This window comes from Moschus berezovskii, chromosome 8 (genome assembly GCF_049115385.1).
Source record: "Moschus berezovskii isolate FMDL1 chromosome 8, NW_MosBer_1.0, whole genome shotgun sequence".
NCBI classification, from domain to species: domain Eukaryota; kingdom Metazoa; phylum Chordata; class Mammalia; order Artiodactyla; family Moschidae; genus Moschus; species Moschus berezovskii.
In genome coordinates this window covers 40507068-40520304 of record NC_142467.1, presented here as the reverse complement: position 1 = coordinate 40520304, position 13237 = coordinate 40507068, and the positions used below count along the sequence as shown (strand labels likewise).

General features: G+C 34.1%; 1 protein-coding gene across 4 annotated transcripts in view; it reads left to right on the top strand.

Annotated features, from left to right (window-relative positions):
• The window catches only part of UBLCP1 (ubiquitin like domain containing CTD phosphatase 1), a 21092-nt gene extending 7855 nt beyond the window's left edge, over positions 1 to 13237 (top strand). For all 4 annotated transcript variants that reach the window (XM_088838531.1, XM_055430776.2, XM_088838532.1 and 1 more), the window contains 5 exons: positions 1279 to 1316; positions 1879 to 1977; positions 4495 to 4611; positions 9026 to 9153; positions 12147 to 13237. In XM_088838531.1, the coding sequence (XP_088694657.1) occupies positions 1279 to 1316; positions 1879 to 1977; positions 4495 to 4611; positions 9026 to 9153; positions 12147 to 12174 (410 nt within the window). In that variant the 3' untranslated portion in view covers positions 12175 to 13237. The remainder of the gene's footprint in view (positions 1 to 1278; positions 1317 to 1878; positions 1978 to 4494; positions 4612 to 9025; positions 9154 to 12146) is intronic.

Sequence of the window (13237 nt, the reverse complement as noted above, 5' to 3'; positions counted from 1 at the left end):
ACTTTTTACGATCATATACTTAAAATAGGTTATTTTTATAAATTTCATAGTAGTACATTGAAAAGGGCATCTCATTTTGTAGCTAAGTAGACTAAGGTTTTAATTCTGGCTCTGACCTTACTGATACTGGGCAGGTCAGTTAATCGCTCTGAGCCTTAGCTTCCTCATCTGAGAAATGAAGATAAGGAAACCTGTATTACAGGGTAGTTATAAGAATAAAATATTGATATAGCAACTGGTAATGTGTCTGACATGTAATAATTGCTTAATAGAAATCCTTTTTATTAGCTTTCTGTTTTTCATCTGGGAATTACAGATTCAAAATATATACTGAATTAAATTATTTTTCCCTATCACATGATTTGTTGTCATTGTAGACACATCATTCTCTAAAATTTTAGTTCTGCTGACCAATTTTGCATATAAGGTGATTTTGGTTCATTTATATGTGCTAAAGATTATTATTCTGAGAACTTAGGTACCTCATTTGCCCTTAAAAAGTAACATACATGCATGTGTATATACACTTGAAATAATTGAACTCCTTTTTCCCTTTTGAAATATTTTATTCTGTATTACCTATGTAGTTTAGTCCAGTAACTTGAGATGAGTAATGCACATGAAGCTGAAGGTTGAATTTTAATGTTAGTGATCTCAAAGTGGTTGGTGACTGACAGCGAGCAGGTACATGACATAGATGCAGTTTATGAATTTAGTTGTCTCAGACTTGTTAAAAGCTGCTGGACTCAGTGATCACTAAGTTTGCTGGGCCTGGAAAAATTCTAATTTTCATTAGCTTATATTGACATACATACATATTCATCTGCTTATATTGACATACATACATACACCCGCCAACACCCACACGAATTCCCCCGCACACCACCACCTGTGTGTTACCTGGCAGGGGGAACATAGAAGAAAATGGAGATCCAGGCACCCTAAATTTGAGTTTAGAACTGATGGAAAACAGTAGTAGGGCTGTTTTTAAAAGGGTGATTAGGTCTTGATTTATGAGTTTCTTAGGTTCAGAGTTCCTTTGAGCATTGGTGACCGGTATCTTTTAGAGAAAAGTTAAAAATTGTTGTCTTGAAGACACAGTAAAATAAGTTTATTTTTATAAATAATTAAAAGAAAACCATAAATTATGCTAGGGATTATTTGTGATGTATTTGAACTTTTAGTATTGCTTAGAAACTAATTTATACAGAAGAAAGATTTTTTAAAATTAAGTTCAAACTTTTCATATATATTGTGTTATCATTCCTCATGTTTTAGCTGCAACAAATATGAAGTGGATTGAAGCTAAAATGAAAGTAAGTGTTAGAAAACAATCCATTTAAGAACATTTTGAAACTGCATTTGTCTTTTTAGAAAGTTCTGAATTAAATTAATTTCATTGTCATTGGAGGACATTTAGTAGCAAAACAAATGCCAGTATCAGGAGTTAGAGGTGTTTTTCAAGTCTGCGTAGTGGTGATTTGCTCTGATTACCTATGTCTTTTTCAAGATAAAGTTCAACAAAGCTCCTGTTCCTCTTTCCCTCATTTTACGCTAACACTTTATTTTCCTTCTTTTGTCTGGTGTATGATGCTTAAAGGAGTGATGCTCTTCTAAAATGGTGAATTAGGAAGTAACCTGTTTCTGGTAGTATATTGAAAAGAGCCCCTCATTTGGAAGCTAAATAGACTAGGGTTCTTTGGACTACCATTTACTGAGTCTGCTTAGTGAAAGTAAATTGCTTGTCAGTTGTTGATCAAAATGTGGTAGCCAGGGGGATAGAAAGACGGTGTAATGGGAAATTATGCTGGACTATTCATAAAGCCTGGGATTGTCCACATTATTATATTTTAACCACGTGAACATTTATATTTATAGGAGCTGGGAGTGAGTACAAATGCAAATTACAAGATTACCTTCATGTTGGACAGTGCTGCTATGATAACAGTGCATACTCCGAGGAGAGGATTAATAGATGTAAGAAGTCATTTTTCTTTTATTTAAAGACTTGCTTGTTTTCTGATATACTATTTGTATTTATATTGATGGAATAAACTACACAAAGAGTTTAGAAATCCGAGTGGATAATATAGTATCAGTTGAGTTTTGAAAGAGGAAGCTGTATTTCAGGTTAATAGATTTGAATTTTAGTGACAAAATTAAGAAGCTTAAGGAAGGGCTGTCAGGAAAAGTCATGGTTAATTGTCCCATAATGATAGCAGCATAGTGTTGCTAAACACAGAGTAGGTGAGAAAAAAACACTGGATATCTTCAGGGAAGATAGTAGAAACAGACAGAACATACTTGTCTTGGCCTATATGAAACTGATAAATAAAAGCAGATACATCATGATGCATGTCTTTGGGGTGACATGTGAAGGCCTAAAGAAAATAAGAAGAACCATCAAAAAAGATTTGTGCTTAAAAAGATTAAGGTTCTTCACTTTGTTTACTCATCAAGTAATCATATTATGAACTTCTAGTATCTGCAAAGCCCTGCAATGGGCACTGTTGGGAATAAAGAGATGAGAACACATTGTCCATGACTTTTGGAAACACACAGACTAATAGGAATTGGGGAGAACTTAGCAAACTAGGAAAATTTAGAAGAGACAGTATTAAAATTGTCCATCGTAAGTCAAATTATGTGCATGGGGATTTTTCAGTAAAGGAAATTAAATATACATCAAGAGAAAGTGGAATTTATTATCTGCTGAAGTGGTACATTTACAAAATCTAAACAGGGAAAAGAAGTGTGGCAAATGTTAAACATAGGAATGTTTCTAATAAAAAGAAATAAAAAGAAATCCTCAATAAACAAATCCCCGCCATAGTAGAGAGTTGATTGTATAAATTTTTATTCACCCATTTAATGGAATGCAGCTAACTATTTGATGTAGTATTTAGTGCTTTAAAATTTTTTCATGATACATTATTAAAGTGAAAGAAGTATTTTAGCAGTATTTGCAAACTGTTAGAAAATAGTTTTTTAACCTTTGTTTGGTTCAGGGTTTCCCTTAGCTTAACAAAAGATCTGTGAACTCTTTGAGGCTGCCGCTGTTTATCAGAAAGACTGGAGGTAAATATACCAGAATATCTAGTTGTAATCTTTGGTACTAACTGGATTATAGATATTTAAAATTTTTTCTTTGTCCTTTTTTGTGTTTTCACAATTTTTTTCCCTACAGTCAGCAATGTTACTTCTCTAATTGAGAATAAAGTAGCTCATGTTTTGGGGAACATATGGTGCTTGACCTAATTACAAAATGACAGCTCTATTTAAGAGGATGTAGGATTGCTAACCCTGGCTGTCATAAAGGTCTTGTCTTATTTCTTGAGACTATGCTGGCTAAGAAAACCAAAAATCTGGTTTATTGTTTCAGTTCCAATATATTTGTCTTCAAGTATTTGGGGAATTTGTTTCAGTAGTAAACAGATAGTGCAAACACATACAGCAAATAAAATTTTAGTGAAATTAAAATACTTCAATAACATTTTTTGTAGTAGCTAGAACACTAAGATAGAAAAAGAGACTTTCTCCGTATTAAAATAAATTACATAAGGGAAAAAAGAAAACATTTTTAAATGACAACTCTTAACACCATTTATTTACTACCATTTAATTTCATACAGTTATTATTAATAGCAATGTAATCTCTTATCACAAATTAGATCCCTGTGTTCAGCAAAAAGTACTTTTTCTTCTAAAAGTTAGTGTATTAAAAATTTTTTTTGAATGTATAAAATATGTTCATGTGATTCACAAATAAAGTATGTAGTGAAAAGTCTTCCTCCGTCCTGAACCTTCCAGCCACTTAACTCTCCTTCCTATAGGCAATCACTGTTACTTCTCATGTGGTCTCTCAGAGAATTTATGCAAGTATCAACAGATAGGAATATCTGAGGAATTATCTTTTTGAAGGCTCATTTTAAGAACTCAGAAATACAAGCAAGAATTTACCAATTACGGTGTTTTTGAAGTTAAGCAGTCAAATGCTCTAGAAATTGTGCACCTGTGCTACTGAACTAAAGAGAAAGTCAATTTTTGCTTTACAAAATATTTAAATATTGTAGTAAAAGAGCCAGATACATTGTTGTTAACGTTTGCTAGTTTGGAAAAGAGACCCCAAGTGAAACCTCAGGTTCTGGGGACATAAGACTGCTCAGCAGACATCTAAACAATTACTAGATTCTTACTTTTTAAATTAAATACACTTATTTTGATCCCAAATCTTCGTGTTAAAATTATTGAAAGTGTTATAATGGGCTTAGTTCCATTAGACATGAACAGACCTTTCAGAAGTTAACATTGGGAGATACATGTCCCGTAAAGTGTGTTGCCCCTCAGTTCTGGTCTATTCACAGAGCCAGCCATCACTGTCTTGTGGTAAAGGAACACTCTGACATAGTTCTGTAGGCATTTTGCAGTATTTTTGCTTCTAAGAAAGGATGGACTATTTATGAAATTTGAGTTAAATCTAAGTTTTTATTCAAGGTAAAGCCTCTTGGTGTTATATGGGGAAAGTTTTCGGAATTTTACAGCAAGAAAAACACCATCATGTTTGATGACATAGGAAGAAATTTTCTAATGAACCCACAGAATGGACTAAAGGTAAGGCATAATTTACTTGCTATTCTCATATATGCTGGTATATGCAGTAGAACTTTAGCACTATTGAATTTCATAAATTTTTTCAGGTAATGTGTTGGCAAGAAAAGCTTACATGTTTAGAAAAATTCATATAAAATTGAACATTTTCTCTTTCACATGGTATCTGCTTAGTTAACCAACTCATCTAGATGTTTTATTTTCAGTTAGCTCTAAGGAACAACATGAGCTTACTGACATTGACTTTCAGCATCAAAAGTGAAAGCATCAGACATTGTTGGATTAAGTATTGTTGTGTTGTTAAGTCTTTAAGTCATGTCTTACTCTGTATGATCCCATGGACTGTAACCTGCTAGGCTCCTCTGTCCATGATGATTCTCCAGGCAAGAATACTGGAGTGGGTTGCCATGCCCTCCTCCTCCAGGGGGTCTTTCCAACCCAGGGATTGAACCAGGTCTCCCTCATTGCAGGCGGGTTCTTTATCGTCTGAGCAGTGTAAAATTGGTAAGAGAGAAATTGAAACTTAAAATTTTTGGTACCTGTGGCTGCCTATGTATCAGTACATTATGAAAATGGAAAAGATGGCTTTATATTACGGTACTAATGCAAATGAAATCTCCATTTGAAGTGTAAATCCTGACACTAAGATATTTTTAATCTCAGTCCTAAACTTTGCACAAGCTGAATTCTTGATGACTTTAAAAGACAAGAGAAAAACTTGAAGTAGATACATTTTTGAAGCTATCCTTGCAGACTATTGATGTGGTCTTCGGTGTACAAGGAGGATAGTTGAGGGAATTTTTATTAATCTGGGTAGTGAATTGTCATGAATATAAAAACCGTTGACCTGGAAGAAAAGTTCTAGGAGTAGATTGGTGGTTTTGTTCCCCTTTAAAAATGATTTCTCTTTGAGGCTTTAGGAGAAGTACTTTTTCCCTGTGTGGTTTACCAGGTATAAGACACAAAAGTACATTCTTCAGTCTTGAGCAAAGATTCAGTTGATCTAAACTGAATCTTTTATGAAACCAATGGTATCTGTCCTGGAAAGGAGGTAAAGTCATGGTATTCAGGGAATGATTAAAAAAATTTTTTTTTGGTTGAGATATAATATTAGTTTCAGGTGTACAATATAATTTATGATTTGATATTTGTATATATTGTGAAATGATCACCACAGTAAGTCTAGTTACATCTGTCACCATACAGAGTTATTTTTTTTCTTGTGATGAGAACATTTAAGATCTACTCTCAACAGCTTTCAAGTACGCAATACAGTATTAACTATAGTTATTATGCTCTACTTTATGTCCCCATGACTTATTTTATACCTAGAGGTTTGTACCTTTTTTATTTTCTTCATTTCTCCCACCTACCCATTTCTGGCAACCACCAATCTGTTCTCTGTTTTGTATGAGCTTTGTTTTGTGTGTATGTGTTTTGTTTTTGTTTTTAGATTCTGCATATAAGTAAGACAGGGAATGACATTTGAGAGGAGCTTAAATTAAAATATATATATATATATATATTATTTTCATGTGTGTTTGTAGAAGAAACATTTTCCCAGCAAACATTTAGGCCCTCCTTATCTCTGGATACAGCACGATGATGATACAAATTTCTAGTACTTTAGAGCAAGATTTTTTTTTTAACCAGAGTACTCAGTAGAATCACTGAAGGAGTTCCTAAAAATATATTAGTTTCCACCTCCAAAAATTTTAATTCAGGAGAGGTATTTTTAAGCATTCTACAGGTAATCTCTCTCATGTCTCCTTTTGAAAACCCCTTTTAAGAAGGTAGTAATTAATGTTCTGCCCACATTGACATAGAAGTGGTTTTGAAATTGAGAAATACTCTTAAACTGTGTTTGTTACCACTGTTTCATAACACTTCTGGTAGAAATCTCAAAGATTTCACAGAGATCTTAAAGACTGCTTATTTTTGAAGTAGTTAACTTCTCATAATAAAAGTTTGTTTATCTTAAGGTTTGAAATATAACGTAGGCTTTGTCAGTTATAAATATAGTACCAAACTTAAGGAACTTGAGTTTTGGTCATGCATAAACAGTAGTTACTCTGAACTTCACTTTTATTTTCTATATAAGGAAGTGGAAATATAAGAGAATGCAGATCATTAAATATTCTTAAGTTCCTAAAAATGTTTTTTTGGTTATACAGCAATAGGGGTAATATCTGTTGGTCACTTAGATTATTCTTGAGAATGGAACAGTGATTATACTGAAACAGTTGAAGTCAATTAGGTCAATTTTTTCCACTTAACTGGTTTAACTTTTAGATTTAGAATCTTTGGGTTATTTTCGTTTTGTAAATAGTGCTTAAGACCAATTGTTTAGAAAGTAAAAGTAGCTTAGCAGGGCCTTGGGTTGAAAGTCTTATTTACTAGGCACTGACTCTGTACTTTCTCTTTCAGTCTAAATCTTTTCCTGCTTTTACACTGGAAATCACTTTGGTACATTGTATATTAATAGTTTAGAAGTTAATATAATCTTTATATTAACTTTATAATCTTTAGTTACATGAGGGAATACTTTAAAATATAACAGTATTGACCAGGACTGTGCAAAAACTCATGTCACCACATTCTGATATCATGCCTGTTTATACCTAGCTGCAGAGCTTACGAAAGCCCCTGTGTAGAGTCTTCTTGATCTCCTGCAGTCACTGCTGCTGCTGTGAAGCAGCACTGCCTGTTTGGAAGTAGGATCTCCTACAAGAGCTTGCATCTGTGCAGACTCTGACAGCTCTTACTGGTGCCAGTCAGCCACCCGCTGACTCACAGCTGTGGAGGTCCTTGGCCCTAAGCTGTTTTGATGCAAGTAGAACCTGGGATGTATGGGAATATTTTCTTCTGTTGGTTTCAAGCTGTTGTTGTGTTTTTCTCATGACACAGAAGTATATAAAAATTCTTGTTAAACCTCTACTCTTGATTGACACGGTAATGACTCCCATGGGCTCATTGTTCTCAATATGTAACAGTGATCAAATGTCATGTTTTTAAATGTCCCTATGTAAAATTGACCAGTTTGCATTTTCTCTTAGTCACAATAAGGATATATTAATATTTTACTAAAATGATTTATTCTGTTCTTACAGGAGTATGTTTGAATTTTGTTTAAAATTTTTTTATAATGGAAAAGTTCAAACATAAAATAGAACTGCTTGGAATTGTACAAATTAACCCCCATGTATGCATCGTCCTGTTTAAACAACTTGTTAATTCATGAATATTTGCTCTATACCTTAACTGTTTTCCTCTCTTTGATATTTTACAGCAAATCCTAAACATTATTTCATCTAAAATTAGTTAAAGGTTTATGAAATGCTGTCTTAAGTGGTATATAGATGAGCAGGGTCTTTAAAAAACTACAACTCTATTGGAACTGTAACATAAAGAAAAGTACATAAAATGTATAGTTTAACATTGTTTTACAGAGAACTCGTGTAACTACCATTCAAGTCAAGATATAAAATTCCTTACTAATTGTAGTCTTCAACACTATCCATCATCCTGACTTTCATGCTTTTGAAATGAACTTTAATCATAATAAAATATATTGAACTTAAAAATTCAGAAACTGACCACTTTTTATGGGAAAACTCATATGATTAAAAATATTTTAATGGAGACTTTAATAATAAAGAAGAATACTTATGATAAAATGTGAGTGAAAACAGGTTATACCAATGTATAATATCTTAGTTATATAAAAGTTTCTAGAAAAATACTGATGTGAAAATAATCAGACATTTATTTTTCATCAATAGTTTGTTCTTCCATACTAATATATGATAATGATGTTTTATTCTCTAGTATTATAATACAAAGTTGATTTTTTAAAATATATTTAAATGTTTTCTCTTTTCTTTCTTTTTTTTAAATAACAAAACAACTCTGGAGGACTTCTGGGGTTAAATGCATATGTAATACTGCGTTTTATTGTCCGATAATTTTTTATCAGTTTTTGATTGTTGAAGTTATTTGTAATAATAAATTTATGGTTTAAAAAAGTTTATCTCACTCTACTATAAATCAAGCTTTTATTGTGTACCTTTTTAATGAATGAAGTGATGTGAATGAGATTAGTTAGTAAGAAGCAACTAGATAGAAGAGGGAAAAGTCTTAAGTAGTTCTGCCAAGTAGAGAAGCCATGTAGGGTTGAAGTGCTATAAGATAGCTGGTATTGTCAAGTTCAGACTGAAAGGCTAATAGAAGGAAAATTAGGTGGAAGGGGTCTTCTATTATAAACACACCATGATTGTCAGTGAGATAATATAAAAGTAATTCTTAGTATTGACATCCTTGGTGATATTAATTTCATTGACTGTAACTTAAATGTATAAGTTTGTACTATTTCTCTTACTGCAATGTGAATTGTTGGATAATGTCTGTTTTCTAATAGATAAGACCTTTTATGAAAGCACACCTAAATCGAGATAAAGACAAAGAACTTTTAAAATTAACCCAATACCTCAAGGAAATAGCAAAACTAGATGATTTTTTGGACCTGAATCACAAATATTGGGAAAGGTAAGTGTCATTTGCTTATTCATTTATTTCATCTGTACATTATTAGATGAAAAAATTGTCTGGTAACTGGTATACACATAACTCTTATTTTTTATTTAAAATGGGTAAATTCTAAAGCTGTTTTGTAATCTAGTGACATCTCCCCTGGAAGTGTTTTTCCCTTTCGTCTTAACTTCTAACTTGTTCATAAACCCTCATCTCTTAAGACCTTCAATATTCTTTAGTAGAGAGGATCTCAGAGGCTAGAACATGTTTTTAATGCTACCTGTTAATTATTTTGTAACATTAAGTGGGTCACTCTTTTATGAATCATATGAGAATGTAATCTCTGTTCTCATACTGTAAAATAATGTCAGGATAAAATAAAATATGCTAAAATTTTTTTTGTTAAGAATTACAAGTAACCACTCTATGTAGCAGAAAAATTAGAAAATTAATTCCTTTAGGCAAACAGTTGTGATTATGAAACATACCAGTTTGGTGTCTTGCCTTCTAGTCTTTTTTTCTGAGCACAAATTTAAATACAAGTCTACACATAGATTGCATGTAAACATCAAGATTTTGCAGGAAAACCTCTGGAGGAGTGGACAGGATTATGTACTGCAAGTATTCTTTTCAAAGTAGATCTTTAAAGATTGGATTTCACTAATACAGCAACAAAAGAAACTTCATGTATTATAACATGCTGGCTGAATTACACTTTTGACTTTTCAGATTACTTGTACACTTATGTACATAGATATACTTACAAGAACTTGTAAAATGCTTCTTCCTAGAGTCTCATAATATCAGGACTGTCATTTTTATCCCCAGTTCCTGTAAGGTGTAATAACTAAGTCATAGGAATGATAGATGCCAGTGTGAGCAAGTTTTACCATCAAGACTTATCTGGATCTCCTGATTTTAAGAACTCTTTCTTTACCCCCATAGCTCTGAGTATAGTAATTCATAAATGGGAGAAAAAGAGATGTAAAAATTTTAGTTTGTTTGCAGACTCCTATAAAATGAAGAAAAATTTGTTTGTTTAGTGAATTAACATCTTTATACTCTTGATCAGAGTTCTTTAGCAGCTTTGGCTCACTACCTTTATGCAGGAAGAACATTAAATGGACTTTGAGTTTGGGGGGAAATTTATAATATTAGCTAATACGTTGGTTTCACATTTGGAAGTAAGACAGTATGTAGTGACAGTGTACAGCCTCCAGAGTCTTGTTTTCAATCTGAACTCCACCACTTTCTTGCTCTATGAGCTTGGAAAAATTGCTTAACCTCTTGTGACTGTAAAATAGAAATAAATTCTCATTGAAAACTCCTCATAGAATATTGCAAAGCTAGTGGTGGTGATGGAATTCCAGTTGAGCTATTTCAAGTCTTGAAAGATGATGCTGTGAAAGTGCTGCACTCAATATGCCAGCAGATTTGGAAAACTCAGCAGTGGCCACAGGACTGGAAGAGGTCAGTCTTCATTCCAATCCCAAAGAAAGGCAATGCCAAAGAATGCTCAAACTACCGCACAATTGCACTCATCTCACACGCTAGTAAAGTCATGCTCAAAATTCTCCAAGCCAGGCTTCAGCAGTATGTAAACCGTGAACTCCCAGATGTTCAAGCAGGTTTTAGAAAAGGCAGAGGCACCAGAGATCAAATTGCCAACATCCGCTGGATCATGGAGAAAGCAAGAGAGTTTCAGAAAAACATCTATTTCTGCTTCATTGACTATGCCAAAGCCTTTGACTGTGTGGATCACAATAAACTGTGGAACATTCTGAAAGAGATGGGAATCCCAGACCACCTGACCTGCCTCTTGAGAAACCTGTATGCAGGTCAGGAAGCAACAGTTAGAACCGGTCATGGAACAACAGACTGGTTCCAAATAGGAAAAGGAGTGCGTCAAGGTTGTATATTGTCACCTTGCTTATTTAACTTATATGCAGAGTACATCATGAGGAACGCTGGGCTGGAAGAAGCACAAGCTGGAATCAAGATTGCTGGGAGAAATATCAATAACCTCAGATATGCAGATGACACTACCCTTATGGCAGAAAGTGAAGAGGAACTCAAAAGCCTCTTGATGAAAGTGAAAGAGGAGAGTGAAAAGGTTGGCTTGAAGCTCAACATTCAGAAAACAAAGATCATGGCATCTGGTCCCATCACTTCATGGGAAATAGATGGAAAAACAGTGGAAACAGTGTCAGACTTTGTTTTTTTGGGCTCCAAAATCACTGCAGATGCTGATTGCAGCCATGAAATTAAAAGACGCTTGCTCCTTGGAAGGAAAGTTATGACCAACCTTGATAGTATATTAAAAAGCAGAGACATTACTTTGCCGACCAAGGTCCGTCTAGTCAAGGCAATGGTTTTTCCCGTGGTCATGTATGGATGTGAGAGTTGGACTGTGAAGAAAGCTGATCGCCAAAGAATCAATGCTTTTGAACTGTGGTGTTGGAGAAGACTCTTGAGAGTCCCTTATACTGCAAGGAGATCCAACCAGTCCATTCTAAAGGAGATCAATCCTGGATGTTCATTGGAGGGACTGATGCTGAGGCTGAAACTCCAATACTTTGGCCACCTCATGAGACGAGTTGACTCACTGGAAAAGACTCTGATGCTGGGAAAGGTTGGGGGCGGGAGGAGAAGGGGACGACGGAGAATGAGATGGCTGGATGGCATCACCGACTCTGTGGACATGAGTTTGAGTGTACTCCGGGAGTTGGTGATGGACAGGGAGGCCTGGTGTGCTGTGATTCATGGGGTCGCGGAGAGTCGGACACGACTGAGCGACTGAACTGAACTGAACTGAACTGAAATGAATTAATGCATGTATTCGGAATAGTACTTGGCACATAATGCATGTTAGGGATTATTAACAGTTATTACTTATCTTGAACAGGTTTGTTATTAAAATAATCAACTTTCTTTTGGGAGGAGTGTTAAATTGTTAACTTGAATTCAGTGTAATATAGCTTAGACATCTTTATTTTGATTTCTTGCAGGTATCTCTCAAAGAAGCAAGGACAGTAGTTACAAGCTATACTGGCAGTTATTGAAGATACTTGATATCCAGGAACAACTTCTCGCTTTTATGCTAAAGATCATTATGATAGTGCTGGACACTGCAGCAAATACCGACTGCTTATACTTGGTCTTCCAGTTTTTTTGTAAATTTAATTTTATATTTTTTGAAGATCATAGCAATACGCCAAAAAAGAAGAAAAAAGCTCCCCCCCATATGAATATACTGTAACTCTTAAAAAATATTTTCTCCAGCATAGAGTAGTGAGTCCCCACCCTGCTCACACACACACACACATACACAAAGTGGCAGAAATGTATACTTAAACAATGTCATTTTGTGACTTTGGAAACAAGTATGTCTTGTGTTTTTGTCTCAATGTGTTGTCTAAGACCAAACCCATCTTGAAACTATTATTTTTCTCTTTAAAACCAAAATAAGAAATGTTTTTAGTAAGGAACCTAATTTGGTTTGCTTAAAATCACCAAGATTTTTTTTTATTCCTTTCTCATAAACACAATTTCTCTTCTTACTCCACTACTTAACATTTCTAAATTCTGACCTGTGTCAGTTGGGTCTGTATGTGTGTCAGTGTTCTTTGAGTAAAACTGGAAAACGTCTGCTGTGATACACATGTGTCATAGTATGACAAGTAGTACACATAAGACTGAGGAATGAAAGTACAGAACTAGAGTGTGTTTCTTTGTGGTGGCCAAGTAGAAGCACTCCTGCCTCAAACCATTGTCCTAAAAGCAGTACATTTTCAAATGAGACGTATCACTGGTTCAGCCCTGAAAAGCATGAACAAAAAGTTTTTGTTCTGTTCCAGCTCTGTCTTGTAGAAATGCAGACACTGTTTCAGTGAAAATACCTAGCCATAAGATGAAAAAAAATTTTTTGCAATGCTTGTGCCTGCAGATATGTAATGTGACCATTGTTTTGTGTTGACAGTATTGCTTTATACAGTTCTTCTATTTGAAAGGAATCTGATTCTTTCAAATAAACATGTTATATATTGTTCTTATGGGGGACTATTTCAGTGGTGTAAATAATAAATTTCTTTTCTTAAGA